This window comes from Manis javanica, chromosome 8 (genome assembly GCF_040802235.1).
Source record: "Manis javanica isolate MJ-LG chromosome 8, MJ_LKY, whole genome shotgun sequence".
Classification (NCBI taxonomy): domain Eukaryota; kingdom Metazoa; phylum Chordata; class Mammalia; order Pholidota; family Manidae; genus Manis; species Manis javanica.
Window position 1 is genome coordinate 91,737,887 of NC_133163.1, and position 18,980 is coordinate 91,756,866.

The 18,980-nt window shown below is 37.9% G+C and overlaps 1 protein-coding gene across 5 annotated transcripts in view; it reads left to right on the plus strand.

The window, feature by feature from the left end:
- The first annotated feature begins 278 nt into the window (after positions 1 to 278).
- The window catches only part of MGA (MAX dimerization protein MGA), a 210,131-nt gene continuing 191,429 nt past the window's right edge, over positions 279 to 18,980 (plus strand). For 2 of the 5 annotated variants that reach the window (XM_073211662.1, XM_037018923.2), the window contains exon 1: positions 636 to 831. Coding sequence is in view for 1 of the 5 variants with exons in the window: in XM_073211664.1 (XP_073067765.1) it covers positions 432 to 538 (107 nt within the window). In the remaining 4 variants the exon portion in view is untranslated. Of the gene's footprint in view, positions 539 to 635; positions 832 to 18,980 lie in introns of those variants that run through there. The other 3 variants (XM_073211664.1, XM_037018924.2, XM_017642832.3) reach the window with 3 other exon arrangements.

The window sequence follows — 18,980 nt, forward strand, 5'->3', positions numbered from 1 at the left end:
CACCACCTTCTCCCATAATAGCAGTAAGCTTACCAAGAATGGTTTGGTCTTCCATCCCAAGAGAAATTCTAAGTATTATTTCCACTCCCTGGTGGGGTTTGTAGTAAATTGTATTTAAATTAGCATTCTTTTCCACTGACATTGAAAAGCTGATATAGTAGGCAAATATCTTTGCGCTTTTTTTTCCCCCAATACTCACAAAAGCACTCAGCAGGCACTTAATAAATGCATGCTCCATGAAGAAAGGTTAAGCGGTTTCCCCAAGACCACACAGATCGCACAAGTGGGGGAAGGGGGACTTAAAGTGCATGTTATATTCAGTCACTCCCGAACCGCTTCATTCCCAGCCCAAGGACCGGACTTTGAAGGGGACGTGAAAGGAACACCCGGGAGGTGAGAGCCAGGAAATCAGGAGAAGCGCCTTTCCCGGCATGCTCCGCAGAACAGTGTGGGGCGCCAGACGTATCCCGGCGTGCATCGGGGAGCGCCCAAGGGCGATGGTTCTCGGCTTCTGGAGGGGCAACGCGAAGTTAAACCGGTAGGTGTGAGATTACTTAATTTTGGGACCCCATTTTTCTCGCTTTCCTTATATGAATGTAACCCCATAAAGGCAGAAAAAGAGGTCCTCTAACTACCTTTCCTTTCCGCGTGCGAATGACTTTCGGCGCCGCTTCGAGCACAGTGCCAGGTGATTAGAGGCTAGGGGTGGGCCTGAGACGAGCACGTGACCCAGCCTGGCAGCCAATGACTAACCGGGTGGTCCAGCAGCGCGAGGATTCCCGGACCCGGGAGCGGAGCTGCGCGTGGGCCCGCTCCTGTCGGCCCTGGCAGGTACGCGCAGGCGCCTTGGCTGCCACGCGCCCCGTCCGTACCCACGCGCCCAGTGGCGTGTACTTGGCGCGAGGCTTTAAGAGTCTGGGTGTTTTTGTGAGTAGGGGGAAGGAGAGGGTGGGGGGGCGATGGCGTCACGTGGACGCCACAACCAATCGCAGTCCGAGGCGCACCCACAGCTTTCCCCGGCGTCCCGGGGTGCGACGTGTGCGGTGAGGTTCAGCTCAACCCTAACGGTCTGAGCGCTTTTTCGAAGCGCGTGTGCGGCCCGTAAAATCTGGCCGCGGGTTTTCGTGGCGCCCTGCTCCGCTGTGAGCGCGGACAAGCTCTCGGCAAAATGGCTGCTGGGAAGAGTCGCTTAGCAGGGGGAGCGCTGGGGCCGCGTGAAGGTCACATGATGAGGTTGGCAGCGCGTGCTGCTGGCGCGGGGCAGGAGGAGGGTGAGGGGGAAGGGCGTGGGCAGTCACGTGCCTTCGACTGAGTTGTTCAGGGGTTTTCAAGTGCCTTTACTGCAACCAGGTGGTCTGCTTTAACTCTCCCACCTCGAAGTGTGGCTGTCGTCGGGAGCTGTATGGTGTGGTGGAATGGGCCATGGTTAGGGAATTCGGAGACCTGACATCTCGGCCCTTGGCCGCTCATGTGATTAGCAAGTCATGTTGCCATTCTTGGCTTCCATCTTCTCATTTATATTTTAGCTCAGTGTAGATTTTTTTTTAAGGCCTTCATATGGTCTGCAACCTCTATTTAATTCCAATGCCATGCAGGTAGAAAAAGAATTAACAGTGAACAAATAAACAATTATTATGAGACAAGCCTGTACCCCCACAAGAAAAAAACCCCCCAACAATCCAGTTCCCCCATCATTACAGTGATGTGGGAACCCTGGTGGAGGTAATTTGTTATAATGTCCCTGGGCATATCTGTCCATATTTATCAACAGTATTTATACTCTGTACTTCACCACTGTCTCATTTAAAAAGTATTCTGCCGTTTAGACGTCTAATCCCTATGTGTTTCCTGGAAAGAAATAAAAAAATAAGTAGTAGTGTCATAACAATCTAGATAGGGAAATAGAAATGGAAGGAATTTGCTGAAGCCCCATAAGGCTGACTAGAAGGCCATAAAATCTGGCCTGTAAAATCTGGCATCTTCTCCATATTGGTGGGCCAGTCTTCATAAAATTGCAGAGGCTTCTTGCCACCAACCTTTCATGTTTTTCATGGTTCTGTGCTTCCCAGCTCCAGCTTTTCATTTTACCAAGGTTGAAGGCCTTAGTGAAATGAAGCAGGGATAAATAAAATATTTTTCATATCACGGCTTATGTGTTGTGCCACCCTTCATTGTATCTTAGCCTTTGAATTTTGTGGGAGCTCAATTTGGAAAACATTTATCGAGTCATCTTTATAATAATACCATTTTTGAACAATATAATAATAGTTAACATCTTTCTAGCATAGTATTGTGTCTTAACCTCATTTAGTGCTCATAACAAACCTATGAGGGTAAGTACTGTTATCTCCATTTTACCTGTGAGGGAAATAGCCACACAGAGGACAGTCATATGGCTGATAGTTTTACATAATTCTAACTGGAATTCCTTTTGAAATCTTGAAATGATTTTTAGTTCATGTGGAAGAGTGAACCATAAAGTAGGAACAGTTTGAAAGAGAAAAGTGATGGTACTTGTACTAGTGACTATACAAATAAAACTATGATATAACAATAAGTAGTAACTCTGGAATAGAGCAGTGAAACAAGATAATAAGTCTAGAAATATATAAGACTACTTAGCATTTCATATTAGCTGAAAATTTTAAAATTGTATTGGAACAATTGCCTAACCATTTGGAAAAAATAAGTAAAATGGGAACCTACCTTAAAATGTAAATATAACTAAATCCAGTTGAATTAAATATTTAAATATAAAATATGAAGTCAGAAAATTACTACTTTAAAGAAATGGCTAAACGGTTTTCCAATCTCAAAATAGGATGAGCTGTTCTAAGCATAACTGCAAAGGGAGTATGCGTAAAGGCAAAGATTGATAGAATTATTGCACAAACAACCTCTGGTTGGCAAAAATACCATGAAGTTAAAAGACATTTATTAATTACTCACTTGACATATTTATCAAATGCTTACTATGTGCCAGGCAGTTTTTCAGGTGTAGGGGATCCAGTGATTAGGAAAGCTAGGCAAACTTGGAATCATAGAAAAATAACCAGGAAAGACAAAATATACATTGTTTCTCATTTAAAAACAAAATGCCTTCCCCATTCTGGCAGATTGGCATATATGTAATAAAATGTTAGTACCTGGTATTGCATAGGAGTGGGGAAATTGGCACACTGATATACTGCTGTTGGTGGATATTTACATATGCCCTTTCTGGAGGGCATTTTGGCCATATTTATTGAAAGCATTAAAAACCTGTGTGTCCTTTGACTTAGCAGCTCTTCTTTGTTAAGGCACCAGTTGGTAAATTTGCAAAGGTGTTTATTAAGAGTTGTTTATGTAGTATTTTTTATGAGCGCAAAAGCCTGGAAAAGCTTAAATAATAGGGAATTGGTAAATTATGGTACCTTCATAGAGGATAATACCTCGTAGCTAGTAGACATGATAAAGATATCTACTGACATGGAAACCATGTGTGTGTTTATATATACTTTTATAAAGTATAAAAAGTAAAAAATTATGTGTGGTATGATCATGTTTTTATAGAAATATACCTATATGTGTCCATTTATATAGAAGTCTAAACTGGTATACATGAAACATTAACAGTGAATTTTTTTGAGTGGTAGGATTTTTGGGTGAATTTAATAACAAAAAAAATTTTTTTAGAACAGTTTTAAATTTATAGAAAAACTGAAAAATTGTATAGTTTCCATATACTCAACACTCAGTTTTCCCTATTAACATCTTATGTTAATATGGTATATCTGGTATAATAAATTAACCAATAAGTATTAATACATTATTATTAATAATTTAACTTCATAGTTTAATCAGAGTTCTTTAGTTTTTATCTTATGTCCTTCTCCTACTCTAGGATCCCATCTGGGATACCACATTTTTTTTTTTCTTTATCTGTACTAATGCTTTATGGGAGGTGGGAGGTGGGGGTGAAATTCCAGGGAAGAAGGTCTGAAGGGAAAAAGGAAGTGAAGTAGGGAAAAAATGAAAACAAACATAAGGAATGTGTTGCTGACATGGGCACAGGTTCATTGCAAGCAAAACTAGTTGCTTGATTTTCCAGGGCATCTCCAGAGTTCATATGAAGTTACTGCCTCTCAGAACCATCCATTGCACAGCCACAGTGCTTTTATGAATTATATTTCCTTAGGATCCTCTTGGCTGTGATCATTTCTCAGACTTGCCTTGTTTTTGACGACTTTTGACAGTTTCGAGGACTACTGGTCAGGTGTTCTGTAGCATGTTCCTCAATTGGGGTTTGACATTTTTCACATGATTAGATGGGATTGGAGTTTATATTGTCAACAACATGACTTGTCACTCTTGATGTTGACCTTGATCACCTGCCTGTGAATTTTGTTTATAAATATTTGCTTTTCGATAGTTTCTGTTTTTCTTTTTTATAATTTGTGTTACTTGCAATATAAAAAGTAAATATTATAATTTGGGCATGTCTGTTCATCTTTATCAATAGCATTTATAATGAACAGTACATTGAAAAACCTGATAATAAAGAAAGATAATGGAAGTTAAAGTCAAAGAAAAATAACTGGCCAAGTTGCTGGAAGGGCTAACTATAGAAAGGAATTAAAAGTGTTAGTAGACTATACCTTGTTTTAACAGTCTTTAAACCGTTTTAGAACTCCATTCTAGGAAGAACAGCCTGGTAATCATGAAGTAGATCTAAATTCAAAGGTGGAGAAGGAATCATTCAATTGTGTGTAATAGAATGAATATATGAATAAGATAAATTAGGCCAATTAGATAAATTGATTTGTTCAACAACAAATAATGAGCCCTATTTTATGCCAGGTATTATACTAGTTCAGGTCTTGAGCAGTGAATAAGACAAAGTCCCTGTTCTCAAGGAATTTATATTTTGATAGACAATAGGTAATAAATAATGTGATTTCAGATATTGTCAAAGTGTGTAAAGAAAACATTACAAGAGGATTGAGAGTGGTGGTGATGGGTTTGGTGGTTCTTGTAGATTGCCAGGCAAGGCTTCTCCGAGGTATTATTTGAGCATAAAGAGCCCTGTACTCTTGCTTGTGTATGTCCTTTGTTTGCTTGGATAAGGAGCAAGCCGTGTTAACGTGGAGCATTTCAAACCGTGGGCGTACTATAGCAAAGACTTAGGTGAGAATCAGTTTGGGATTTTCAAAGAAATGCAGGAAGGCTAGTGTGTTAAGGGTTTGGCGATTGCTGGAGTATTTATTGGTGGCGGTGGTGGGGAACAGTCGGAGGAAATGATGCAGAGAAGTTGATGCGTTTCAGATATCAGATAGTGTAGAGGCTTGTAGACCAGAAAGTCTTTGGATTTTGTTCTAAGTGTGATGGGATCTATTGGACAGTTTTATGAAGAAAAATGATACAATTTAATTTATATTTAAATAAAAACAGTTTGCTTGTAGAGGTGAGAAGGGCATTAGGAGATGGTTCAGGAAATTTTTGGAATGGTATAATCAAGTGTGGTGGCTTGGATCAGGGAGGCACTGACAGAGACAGTGAGAAAGGGTTGGATTCAAGGTATATATTGAAGTTAAAACCATTGAATTTGCCAGTAGGTTAGTTGTGGGAGGTGAGTGATAGAGAGTAATTAAGGATGATTCTGAGGTTTTTAGCTCGAACGTCTAGTGCCATGTACAGAGGTGGAAAATTGGAAGGACCTAGTCTGGATTTAAAACGAAGAGTTTGTATCTTGAGTTGGAGATGCTTTTCCAGGAACAACCATTGAATAGGCAGTTGACCGTTCACATTTGGAGCTCAGAGTCAAAACATCAGGTCTATAAATATACATTTGGGATGTTTGTCAATACATAGATGATGTTTAAAAACATGGGTCTGTGAGATCAGCCAGGAAGTAGAGAAGAGGGCCATTGACTGAGCCCTGAGACTCAGTTGAAAGTGTGGACAGAGCAATAGTTAACATCTAGATCTTTTCTATTTGCACCTGCACAGTATTTACTGAGCAGGGTCTGTATCGTGTAATGTTAATGTCTTTGAGATGATTGTAACCTAGTTTCTTCCTATTAATACGAACTTTAATAGGTTCACACGTTAAGAATGAGAATTAATGTGTAATTCTTCAGGTTTTTGTCACAGTCCTGCCTTAAGATCTCCACTTTGTCTCCATTACCTAGAGGAATAAACTCCAAATTTCATAGCTTAGTGTACCAGGCTTGTTTTTGTCTAATGCTACCCTGCCTCTCCTCTTAATCTTGTCTTTTCTTTGTGGTTCCTGCTATGCCCAATGTACTCTTGCTTGTGTATTGTCCTCTATTTGCCTGGTATACTCTTTCTCCCTCTGTCTCCCTTCCTGCTCCTCTCTACGCACTCTTAAATAAGTGTAACTTAAATTTGCCATGTAATGTCCCTGAATTTCCGTAGTTGATTCCTCACTGCATGGTACTTCCTCAGCTCTGTTGTTTATACTTTATAATTCATAGCAGAATACAAAACCAGTTGATGTTTTGGCTGGTTTTTTAATTCATTTGTTTCCCCAGTGGTTGGCATGTGGTGGGTGCTCTATCATAATGCTTTGAAAAAGTTTAGAAGTTTTATTTTGGCAAAAGAGAGTAAATAATTAAAACAAGATTGTACAATACACAATCATATGGACTATTAGCTGAGTTTTTTTTTTTTTTTTGTAATGAGGTTTTTGGTTTTAATGATACTCATTGTGATGGAATTCAGCCAGTACAAGGTTTAATGGAATGATGTCAGTTAGGAGTCTTATTAGTTCAGAGGCACTTTAGGAATGTTTTAATCTCTAGGGCTGAATAATGCTTATTCTTTGGAGGCAAGCTATTATAATAGATGCTTCCTTCACTTTCCCACTTTTCTACCCACCTTCTCAGTAGTCAAGAATTCTATTTTAACATTACACGTGTACTTTGAGCTCTTTGCTGGAGAAGCAACCTAATGTAATAAATCCAGTAGAAACAGCAAGTACTCGCCACAGGAATGTCCTTTAAACTGCTGCACAGAGGGAGGCTTAATAGTGTGAATTGTAGGTGTGAGGGTTTTGGTCTGTGAGCTCAAAGTAGGGTTGATTATTTTGTCATCCAATTGTAAGCATGTATTGAGCACCTACCATATATGGTGCTGTGTGAGATGCTGTGGGGGACACAAAAAAGAAATAAAATACATGGTTCTCTGCACATGAATCCCTGACATTTTAGTCAAGTAACTGAAGCATAACATTAAATAATTTAATCTTAACAAGCAATGTATCAGTGAGTACAAAGTACCTGTGGTATAAATCAAGGCCTTTACATTTCTTAAGTCCATAGTTATATTCTCGGAGTTATAGAGTCTTATCTTACATAAGTTTTCAACATTTTGACTAGACATGCAAGCTCTGCATTTTTTCCTCTCCTTTAACATTTCTAGTTTCTGTAAGATATTACTGATCGGGCTCTCTGATGTGATGAAAGCCCTGTATAGGAAGAGAGTGCCCTACCACTACCTTGCATTCATACATTGTATTAATTCATGTCTGTAAAGCAAATTCGTAATTTGAAAAGGTAGAATGTCATTTATCCTTTGTAAGTGTGACAGAGGCATACTTTTATAGCTTTATGTGTAGGTTTTCCTAGACACCTTTTCACTTCCTGCCTAATGGTGAGAGAAGAGTATAGAACCTAGAGCAAATTTTATGTTTGTGTGTGTATGAATATGAGTTTAAAAATATGTATTTTTGTATTGCAAAAGCAGTTTTCTCATTTGAGAAGATAGGAAAAATAGGCACAAAGAAGGAAATAAAAAATTTGAATATGCCAACTACCATTGTTAACCTTACTCATATGCTTCTAGGCTTCTTTTATTTTTTTTTAAGTGGCAAGTTTAATTTTTAATAAATAAAATGAATAGCTCAGATACATTCGCAAACAAGTGGATGATTGTCTTTCCGTAAGGTAGATCTGATCAGATTACTCTCAATAAAATTCTTTAGTGGCTTTTCATGGTAATTGGAGTTAAGTTGAGACAAGTTCAGATTGCTTAGCACACAAAGCCCACTTACCTTATTGTTTATCTGATTTGCAATATCTTTGTTTTACCCATACTACATGTATTACTTCCAGACCAGGGGTTTGCAAACTTTTTCTGTAAAGGGCTAAATAGTAAATATTTTAAGCTTTGTGAGCCTTACTGTTTGTCATGACATACTCAACTCTTCTGTGATACTGTGAAAGCAACTGTAGATAATACGTTAACAAATGATCATGGCTGTGTTCCAGAGAAACTTTATTTATGGACACTGAAATTTGAATTTCATGTAATTTTTACATGTCAAAATTTTATTGTTTTAACTTTTCCAACTATTAAAAATGTAAAAGCCATTGTTAGCTAGTGGGCTGTACAAAAATAGATGGCAGGACATGGTCTATGGAGCTGTAGTTTGCTGATCCCTGCTCTGGAGGCACTTGCTGTGCCTCTGCCTGTATTCAATTCCCCTTCCCATCATTTCTTTTTGCCTGGTATGATTGTCTTTTTCAAAACTCATCTTAGATGTCAGAGTCTCAGGGAAGTTAGAATTTGTTTTAGATCTTTTTCTGGTGATGAAAGTGCTCTTTTCAAACCTCTATCATTGTTCTTATATGACTGTACTTTTTAAAATAGTAAAATGTATATAATATAAAATGTATCATTTTACCTATTTCTCAGGGTACAGTTCTTTGGCACTAAATATATTCACACTGTTGTGCAACCATCACAACCATCATTTAAATCTGAAACTCTGTACTGGCTTACCATTCTTCCTTCCCCCAGCCTCTGGCAACCACCCATCTACCTTCTGTCTCTTTGAATTTGACTACTCTAGGAACTTCATGTAAGCAGAATCACGCAAAATATTTGTCATTTTGTAACTGGTTTATTTCACTTAGCCTAATGTCTTCTTCAAAGTTCATTGTTGTAGCATGTGACATAAAAAGACATTAGAATTTAGCATAAAAAGACAATTAGAATTTCCTTTCTTTTAAAGGCTGACTAATATTTCATTGTATATATATATATGCCACATTTTTTGTTTAGTCATTCATCTATTGATGAACATTTCAGTTGCTTCCACCTTTTGGCTATTGTGAACAGTGCTGCTATGAACATGGTGTACAAACATCTTTCTGAATCTCTGCTTTCAATTAATTTGAGTGTCTATATAAAAGTAGAATTTCTGTATCATGGTAATTTTATGTTTAATTTTTTGAGGAACTGTAGTGGCTGTGCTATGATGACTGAGTATTTTAAAATAAACAACTTTTTTGGCAATAATTTGAGATTTATAGGAAACTTGCGAAGATTGTACAGTTTCCATATACCCTCAGCCAGTTTCCCAGATGTTAACATCTTATATCACCATGGTACATTTGTCAAACCTAAGAGACTAACATTGGTACATCACTATTAAGTAAACTCCAGACTTTATTTGGATTTCATTAGTCTTTCCACTAATGTCTTTCTTCTGTGGGATCTGGTTGAGGATACCACATAGTCTATGTAGTTTTTGTTTCCCTAGTGCTTAGTACAGAGCATGGTACATAATAAGAGCACAGTAATGTTTTTGAATGAATTAACCATCTTTTAATTTTTCTCTCCTCTTTTTGGAAATGTTCATTAACCCTCTTTTAGATTTACTTAACTGATTTACTTTCCCTTATATTCTCTCTTTCCTTTTCCTCCACTGTCCGTTTCTAAGGACCAGTATGATTCTTTTTTCACTAACTTTTTTAAAGGAAAAGTAAGCATGGTATATGTGGCAAAGACCCCTGTCTACTCAAGTCTACTTTTTCCTTCTTTGGGCATGTAACTGTCTCCCAGTTTCCTTTGTAGTTTGATGAGACCACATGGCTTAAGTTGTCTCTAGTGGAGTATGAGTGGAAGTGGGCCGGATCTCCTTCTTGTGTTGTTCTTTTGTCTGCCTCTCTTGGCAGGCAACGTTTGGGACAACCTCAGGAGCTTTGTACTCAAAATGGCAGAACTCCTGTCAGCCTGAGTCCTAAAATGAATGTAAGAGAACCGGCTTAATTAATGATGTGAATATTCACCTACCAGGCTAATATTCTGGAATCTGTGTAGCCTAGCCTACCCTTTCTATACTATATGCTCAGCTTTGAGTAGGACTTATGTGAATCTGGAGTATTTATCTAACTAGAATTATATATTTACATTGGGAAGACTGGGGGATGGCAAATATGCACATGAATGGAGATGTAAGAGGAAGGAGAGCTAAATTCTCATCTTCTATAGTGGGAAGTTAATAATGTCTAAAACTAGAGAAAAGGAGGAAAAGAAAAAAGAAAAAGCATATAGTGATGTAGAGATATATACAAAAAATTCAGCCACTAAAGTTGAAAAATTTGCTCCTGGGAATCGGGAGACTGTTGGGGTGGAGGACCATTGTTTTTTGTAATAAGCCTTTGTATTTATTCAACTCAGTCTCTGTTCATGGATGACTTTGATAATAACAGAAACTGAAAGATATCTGGTAAAGAACAACAAAAATCCAGTCAAATTCTTATTTTCCATTACAAAAGCCAGAAAAGTTGGTCAGTCACTTTTTGCTAAATACATCTGGTGATAGGGAGCTTACCATTTTTTGAGGAAACTTTGTTTTATTGTTGGGTAGTTTTAGAGGTCAAAAGGTTATTTCTTGTACTGACATGAAGTCTTCCATTCAGAAACTTCCATTCTAGGACCCGCTAGAACATATGGAATAGTCTATTCTTGTTTCCATGATAGGCTTCACATGACCCCTTAAATTATCTTCATGATCCACCCCCCACATCTTAAAGTTTTTAGACAATCATAATGAAAATCATCTTTGATTTTGAGACTCATTAATCCATCTAAGTCCTTGTGGACTGTTTGGTGGCTCATGACTGTTGTTTGGCTGTCCATTTGTTGGTTCTGCTGCAGTTGGCAGTGTTGCACAAGCCTCTGTGGCCTGGTGGCCTTAATCTGCAGCTGGTGTTCCTGGGTAAGGTTGTCTCAAGAGCTGACCTCAGCGGTGCCTTTGTAGTAACAGTTTTGCCCTCATAACTGCCCTTGGCCTATAAGCTTCTCGTGATACCACAGAAGTTCACATTAAGTTCCCATAAAGGTTAGCCTCATGCTTTTATTTTCTTACAGTGTAAACTTCCAAGGAATTTGAGAAAAGTTCCTCTGGGGTTGGTAGTGCGTATAAGCATGCCAGAGGATTCCTTCCTTGCCAGTAGTCAACCAGGATCCCTGAATAAAGCCCAGGTACCTCTGCTTTCTCACCTCAACAAGAATTCTCTTTCTCCCTGAGGTTTTGCCTGGAGTGATTGGATGGATATGGCCTGCTTCCTTCTTATTTAAGTCTGTTAGTCCTAATGTTCTGGATTCCTACTATCAGTTTTAAAGTCTTCCTTCAGACCCAATAGCTCACTGCCTACATGCCTAAATTCGTCATGCCCACCTTGGTCCTTTATTGCACTTACAGCAAAGGCTGGACATGACATATGTTGAAGGGTAGAGGAATATTAAATAAATTGTGGTATGTATTAAAAGTGAAAAATACAAATTAAAGGCTGTGTAGTAACTTAGAAGTTACGTTCTCAAAATAATGTAAAATGAAGAGTAGAACTCAAATTAGAAAGATCCTACTTTAAATTGTGAAAGAATAAAAATACATTTAAAAAATACATATATACATACATATGGAAATTCAGAGGAATAAAATATTACAGTAAGATTGTAGGTATCTGAAATGACATTATTTAGGTTTATTTATTTTTTGTGTTCCCCACTAATTCTAGTAAGCTCCAAGAGGTCAGGAATTTTGTCTCCTAGAATAGTACATAGCCTATAGTGGTTTTTCAATAAATATTTGTTGATTGTTTAATGAATTGAATGTGGATATTTCTTTTTGATGGCTTTAATGTTTAGTGTTAGAGTAGTGCTTATTAAAATTAAGTTAAAACAAAACCAAAAATTAAAAATAAAATTCCCAGTGATTTCAACCTTTAGTCCATCCTAGTTTTTGCATGTTTTCATCACCCTTAACTGACCTTCTCTGGTCCTCTTAAAAGATGGAGCCCCAAACAGAATATGGTTGTCCAGATTTAGGCAAGTCAGCCCAGCATATAAAGGAATTATTTCCTCTGAGGATCTGGATATTTCAACTCCATACTAGAGTTCTTTGCAACCACTGTTGGCTTGTATTGGATTCACTTTGTTGGTATTTAAAAGTGCAGTTTTGCTAACACATTATAACACTTTCCAAATCTTTTCCTAATAATGTTTACCTGAGGATATAACAGAACTAGCTAGCTTACCTTTCATGTATTTTTGTTTTCCCTTTCTGCTTTCATTGGAAGTGCTAATAAGTAACAGAACATTCAAAAGATGGGCAGCCAGGGAATAATAGAAGCAAAACCTCTGGAAAGTGTACACATTTTATATTTATTCTCCAAATAATTAATGATTACACATTTTCTAGATGTTTTCTTCAGAATTCCTGAAATGTCAGGAGGTATTTCAATAAAAATCAGAAACTGATCTCTTGACTTTGTCTTCAAATAGTATTGCAAACCTTTTTTTTCCAGGAAAATGTGTCATTAAAATCTTACCCTTATTTTCCAACACCATATCCAAACTTACTGGCCCTCCAGTTTTCATGGCTGTCATTGGCTTTTATATTCATAGGCCAGGGGCTGGCAAATTTTTTCTGTAAAGGACCAGATAGTAAATATTTTAGGCTTTGTGGGCTAGAGGGTCTTTGCTTCAGTAACTCGACAGTGCTATTGTATTGCAAAATCTGTCATAGAGAATACATAGATGAGTGGACAAAGCTGTGTTTCCAGTAAAACTTTACAAAACCAGACATCAGGCCTAGTAGTTTGAGGACCCCTATCATAGACCCACTACCTTCACCATCCATGAAAGGTAGAATAATAGAACTCTAGATTGGAGTCAGTTTTCCTTAAGGACTTTTTGAATGGTTTGCTTCTAGTTTCCAGTGTTCCTTTTGAGAAGTCCCTTGCTATTCTGATTTCTTGATCCTTTGTTTAAATCAGTCTTTATTTTTTTTCTCTCAATCTCTGCAGGCTTCTCCTGGTTCCCACTACTTCCTGTGTGCCTCTTACAAGTTACTTAAATTCTTATCACTTTTCTTTATTAGTACAGTGGGGTTGATGATACCTACTTTAGGCATGTTGTGAGGCTGATGAGGTAACTAAAGTGCTGAGCGCAATAACACATGGCATATAGCAATCACTTAGTACATAGTTTTTGCTTTTATCATCCACATCATCATCATATTGCAAACTGAACTGTCTTTTTCAGTGGTAGTTCGTAACTACCTCTTACGTAACTGTGGGTTCCTATGGTTTGGAGTTGATTACATAGACAAAATCTGGGATAGCTTGAAGTAACACTAGAGGGCTTTTGAGTTGAGGAGTGGGAATGGGCTAGTCCCATAGTCCTGAGCCTGATAACAGGTTGGAGTCAGATAAGGATTTGGTCCAAAATTGCATTCAGTTAGTTTGGAAGGAGAGGTCAGAGTTCATGTGTATCTTCCTCCACCCATGTGACCTCTTACCAGGATTATGCATGTTAGTGTTAATCTTAGTGTTTTCCAAGCTGTTAACTGTATTTATATTTTCAAAATGAAAGCTTTTCAGCACTGCGTGTTACTTTTCAGTTCTTTTAAAGTGTTATAACTGCTTTTCTTTTTTACATAGTGCTAGTTCTTGCAAACAGCATTTTATATTGCCACTAAGAATTTAAGGTAATTAGATCAATAGTGGTATCCAATATTGTGCCATTTGAAATAATAGATTTGAAAAGAGCAGATTTCTCCAGATTGAAATATTTTTATGCAGAAGCATATACTTTATTTCCTCAAATTATCCTTAATTTTTGTTTTTTGAGGACACTTCCTTCTGAGTGGCATGCTAGTAAAGATGTAGACAGAAACAGGACCCTCTGTGTCATCTTTATGGGAAATAGGGAATCAAATAAGTCAATTATTGTTTGTTTAAATGTTTTTATTTTTGCTGAGCCTAAGCTTATGAGATACACTTGCCTTACCCCAAAACCTGAGCCTTAAGTTTACTTTGTTGTTGTACTAATGTTTGGTTCAACAGGATGAAAAATTCCCTTCCACTTCTGGAAAAATAGCCACCTTTTAAGGGATGGATGCTTACTTAAATGCCAGACATTGTATTGATCACTATTATCTAATTTAATCTCCTATATGTGGTCTCTTCCTCCTGACCTTGTTCTCTTATAGCATACTTTTATTTTATTCTATTTTTTTTAGATTTTCTTATAGCATACTTTTAATGTAACAGCCAGAGAGATGTTGTTAAATCAGAGGTGCTGTTAAAATGCTGTGAAAGGCAGGTTGTATCATGCTCAGAGTCCTCTAATGGCTCCCTTTGTCTGGCAAAATAAATGTTAGAATATTTACAATAGCCTTTAAGGTTCTGTGTGATCTGATGCTCTCATTTTTCTCTGCCCTCATCTTTTACCACTTTCCCCCAACTCTCTGCTTCAGCACTTTAGCCTCCTTGCTTTTTTTTAATCATGCCCTTTTCATTTCTGATTTCTTGTCTGCAACACTGCATGTTCATTTCATGTCTTGATCCAAATTCTGCTTTTTCTGTATCCCTCTTCTCTGCTTTATATTTTCCTGTAGCACTTACCACTAAAAAGCGTATCATATGATGTATGTACTTATTTCTCTTGTTTGATGTTTCCCTTACTAAAATTTAAGTACCACAGGGCAGAGATTTTTGTCTTGTTCACAGCTTTCTCTGCATCAGTTTAGAACAGTGCTGGTGCACGGAGTAAGTGCTCACAAAATGTTTGCTGAGTGAATAAGTAAATTGCTACAATAATATGATGTAGACTGTTAATGCCTTCAGTCGGCAAGTGAAGAAACTGAAGCGCAGAGAGGTTAAATAATTTGCTTGTGGTCATATAGGTCTTAACCGTCTTGCTGAATGGCTTTATTTCCTGTTATATGTCACCCTGCCTTCTGTTCAGTTGCAGGACACTATTTTTTAGTGTGTGAATATCATACACACATTCAAGCTTCTGCGCCTTTGCTCATGTTGTTTCCTCAGTGGGAGAGTTATTCTCCTTTCCTTCTCTTTACTGACGTACAACTTTATTTGCGGAAGAAATGGTGATTTAGAGGAGAGTCAAGGGTATAAAGGTTGTTTGGAGAGGTGGAGGGATGAATATTGTGAACTCAGATTACATAGTGGGAAATGGATGTGTGTGCAGGGAACCAGTTTGGGTAGAATGAGGTTTTGTTTAGAGGTATGATAGATGATAAAGTTAGAGAAGGAAAGGGTTATGGCCTCACTACTGGGAGCTTTGAGCTTCATACTAAGGAGCTGGTGTTTTTATCTTACTGCCCCTTAAAAGTTTTTGAGCAGAAGAGTGGTAATACAGAATGCTGTTTTAAAAAATGATTTTGCTGTGGTGATGAGAATGGCTCAGATTGGGAAGAGGCTAAAATTAGGGAGAATGCTTAGATTATAGTGAAATAGTCCTGAAGTGAGGCAATAAGGGCTCAATTGGAGAAGTGAGAATGGAGATTAAAGCATGGAGATGAGATACTTAAAATATGATTTGTAAAATCCGAACTCCTTACTCTGGTCTGCAACATGCTACATGATTTGACCTTTGCCTATCTCTGTACCCTTATCTTCTGTCATTTTTTCTCTCATTGTCTATGCTCTAGCCACACTGGCTGTTTCTTTTCTTTGAGTGGGCTGTTTGTCTGGACTTTAATGCCTTTGCATTTACCTTCTCTTTGCCTGGAATGTTCTTCTCCAAGTCTGGTTCCTTCACATCATTCAGTTCTCAGTTTAAATTACCTCTTTGGTCTTCCCTGATTAAAGCAAACTCCCTTTTGCTTCATTCTTTTTTGCTATCGTCATAGTATATACTCATTACTGGTTTAAAAAAATATATTTGCCTGTTACTGCCCCTTAGAGTGTTTATTTTATAAGAGAAGGGACTTTGTTATTTTCACTGCTGTGTTCTTGTGCTTAGAAAGGTAGCTGGCAGTTACTGGGTTTGAAATAGGGCTTGAATTGAAGGAGTCCTCATAGTCCAAGCTTTTCAGCTTGGATATCTGTAGTTTATTTTCAGTATATCTGTATGGTTTATTGAAGTAGAAAAGACTGGAGGGAATTTGCTATATGAGGGGAAGATGGAGGCTGAGATGGTGGCAGGACATCTAGATGGTGATGTCCATTAGGCAATGAGAGATGTGTGACTGCATTTTTCAAAAATGGTTAAGACTGGCACTATGATTATTTTTAACTATAGTGTAACATACATACAGAAAAGTGCACATATCATAAATACACAGCTTGATGAATTTTTACGAAATGGGTATACCCTTGATTCACCACCTGGATCAAGAAAGATCCAGAACTCTCGAGGCCTCTGATGATGACCTATCATCTTTTTTTCTTTAGTTTTGGTATCATTAATCTACAATTACATGAAAGACATTATGTTTACTAGGCTCCCCCCTTCACCAAGCCCCCCCCCACATACCCCTTCACAGTCACTGTCCATCAGCGTAGTAAGATGCTGTAAAAATCACTACTTGTCTTCTCTGTGTTGCATAGCCTTTCCCGTGCCCCCCCACACTATACATGCTAATCATAATGCCCCCTTTCTTTTTCCCCACCCTTATCCCACCCTTCCCTCCCATCCTCCCCAGTCCCTTTCCCTTTGGTAACTGTTAGTCCATTCTTGGGTTCTGTGATTCTGCTGCTGTTTTGTTCCTTCAGTTTTCCTTCTTTCTTATACTCCACATATGAGTGAAATCATTTGGTACTTGTCTTTCTTTGCCTGGTTTATTTCACTGAGCATAATACCCTCTGGCTCCATCCATGTTGTTGCAAATGGTAGAATCTGTTTTTTTCTTATGGCTGAGAAATATTCCATTGTGTATATGTACCATATCTTCTTTATCCATTCATCTATTGATAGACATTTAGGTTGCTTCCATATCTTGGCTATTGTAAATAGTGCACAATAAACATAGGGGTGCATCTGTCTTTTTCAAACTGGAATGCTGCATTCTTAGGGTAAATTCCTAGAAGTGGAATTCCTGGGTCAAATGCTATTTCTATTTTGAGCATTCTGAGGAACCTCCATACTGCTTTCACAATGGTTGAACTAATTTACATTCCCACCAGCAGTGTAGGAGGGTTCCCCTTTCTCCACAACCTTGCCAACATCTGTTGTTGTTTGCCTTTTGGATGGTAGCCATCCTTACTGGTGTGAGGTGATATCTCATTGTGGTTTTAATTTGCATTTCTCTGATGACAAGCGATGTGGAGCATCTTTTCATGTGTCTGTTGGCCATCTGAATTTCTTCTTTAGAGACCTGTCTATTCAGCTCCTCTACCCATTTTTTAATTGGATTATTTGCTTTTTGTTTGTTGAGGTGTGTGAGCTCTTTATATATTTTGGATGTCAGCCCTTTATTGGATATGCCATTTATGAATATATTTTCCCATACTGTAGGATACATTTTTGTTCTATTTATGGTGTCCTTTGCTGTACAGAAGCTTTTAGGTTGATATAGTCCCACTTGTTCATTTTTGCTTTGGTTTCCCTTGCCTGGGGAGATATGTTCAAGAAGAGGTCACTCATGTTTATGTCTAAGAGATTTTTGCCTATGTTATTTTCTAAGAGTTTTATGGTTTCATGACTTAGATTCAAGTCTTTGATCCATTTTGAATTTACTTTTGTGTATGGGGTTAGACAGTGATCCAGTTTCATTCTCTTATCTTCCTTCTCAGGATTGCTTTGGGTATTTGGGGTCTTTGGTGTTTCCATATGAATTTTTGAGCTATTTGTTCCAGTTCGTTGAAGAATGTTGTTGGTAATTTGAAAGGGATTGCATCAAATCTGTATATTGCTTTGGGCAGGATGGCCATTTTGATGATATTAATTCTTCCTAGCCAGGAGCATGCGATGAGTTTCCATTTGTTGGTGACCTCTTTAATTTCTCTTAAGAGTGTATTATAGTTTTCAGGGTATAGGTCTATCACTTTCTTGGTTAGGTTTATTCCTAGGTATTTTATTCTTTTTGATGCTATTGTGAATGGAATTGTTTTCCTGATTTCTCTTTCTATTGGTTCATTGTTAGTGTATAGGAAAGCCACAGATTTCTGTGTGTTTATTTTGTATCCTGGAACTTTGCTGTATTCCGATATCAGTTCTAGTAGTTTTGGACTGGAGTGTTTAATGTTTTTTATGTACAATATCATGTCATCTGCAAATAGCGACAGTTTAACTTCTTCTTTACCAATCTGGATTCCTTGTGTTTCTTTGTTTTGTCCAATTGCTGTGGCTAGGACCTCCAGTACTTTGTTAAAAAGCAGTGGGGAGAGTGGGCATCCCTGTCTTGTTCCTGATCTCAGAGGAAAAGCTTTCAGCTTCTCGCTGTTCCGTATGATGTTGGCTGTGGGTTTATCATATATGGCCTTTATTATGTTGAGGTACTTGCCCTCTATGCCCATTTTGTTGAGAGTTTTTATCATGAATGGATGTTGAATTTTGTCAAATGCTTTTTCAGCATCTATGGAGATGATCATGTGGTTTTTGTCTTTCTTTTGGTTTATGTGGTGGATAATGTTGATGGATTTTCGAATGTTGTACCATCCTTGCATCCCTGGGATGAATCCCACTTGGTCGTGGTGTATGATCCTTTTGATGTATTTTTGAATTTGGTTTGCTAATATTTTGTTGAGTATTTTTGCATCTACGTTCATCAGGGATATTGGTCTGTAGTTTTCTTTTTTGGTGGGGTCTTTGCCTGGTTTTGGTATTAGGGTGATGTTGGCTTCATAGAATGAGTTTGGGAGTGTTCCCTCCTCTTCTATTTTTTGGAAAACTTTAAGGAGAATGGGTATTATGTCTTCTCTGTATGTCTGATAAAA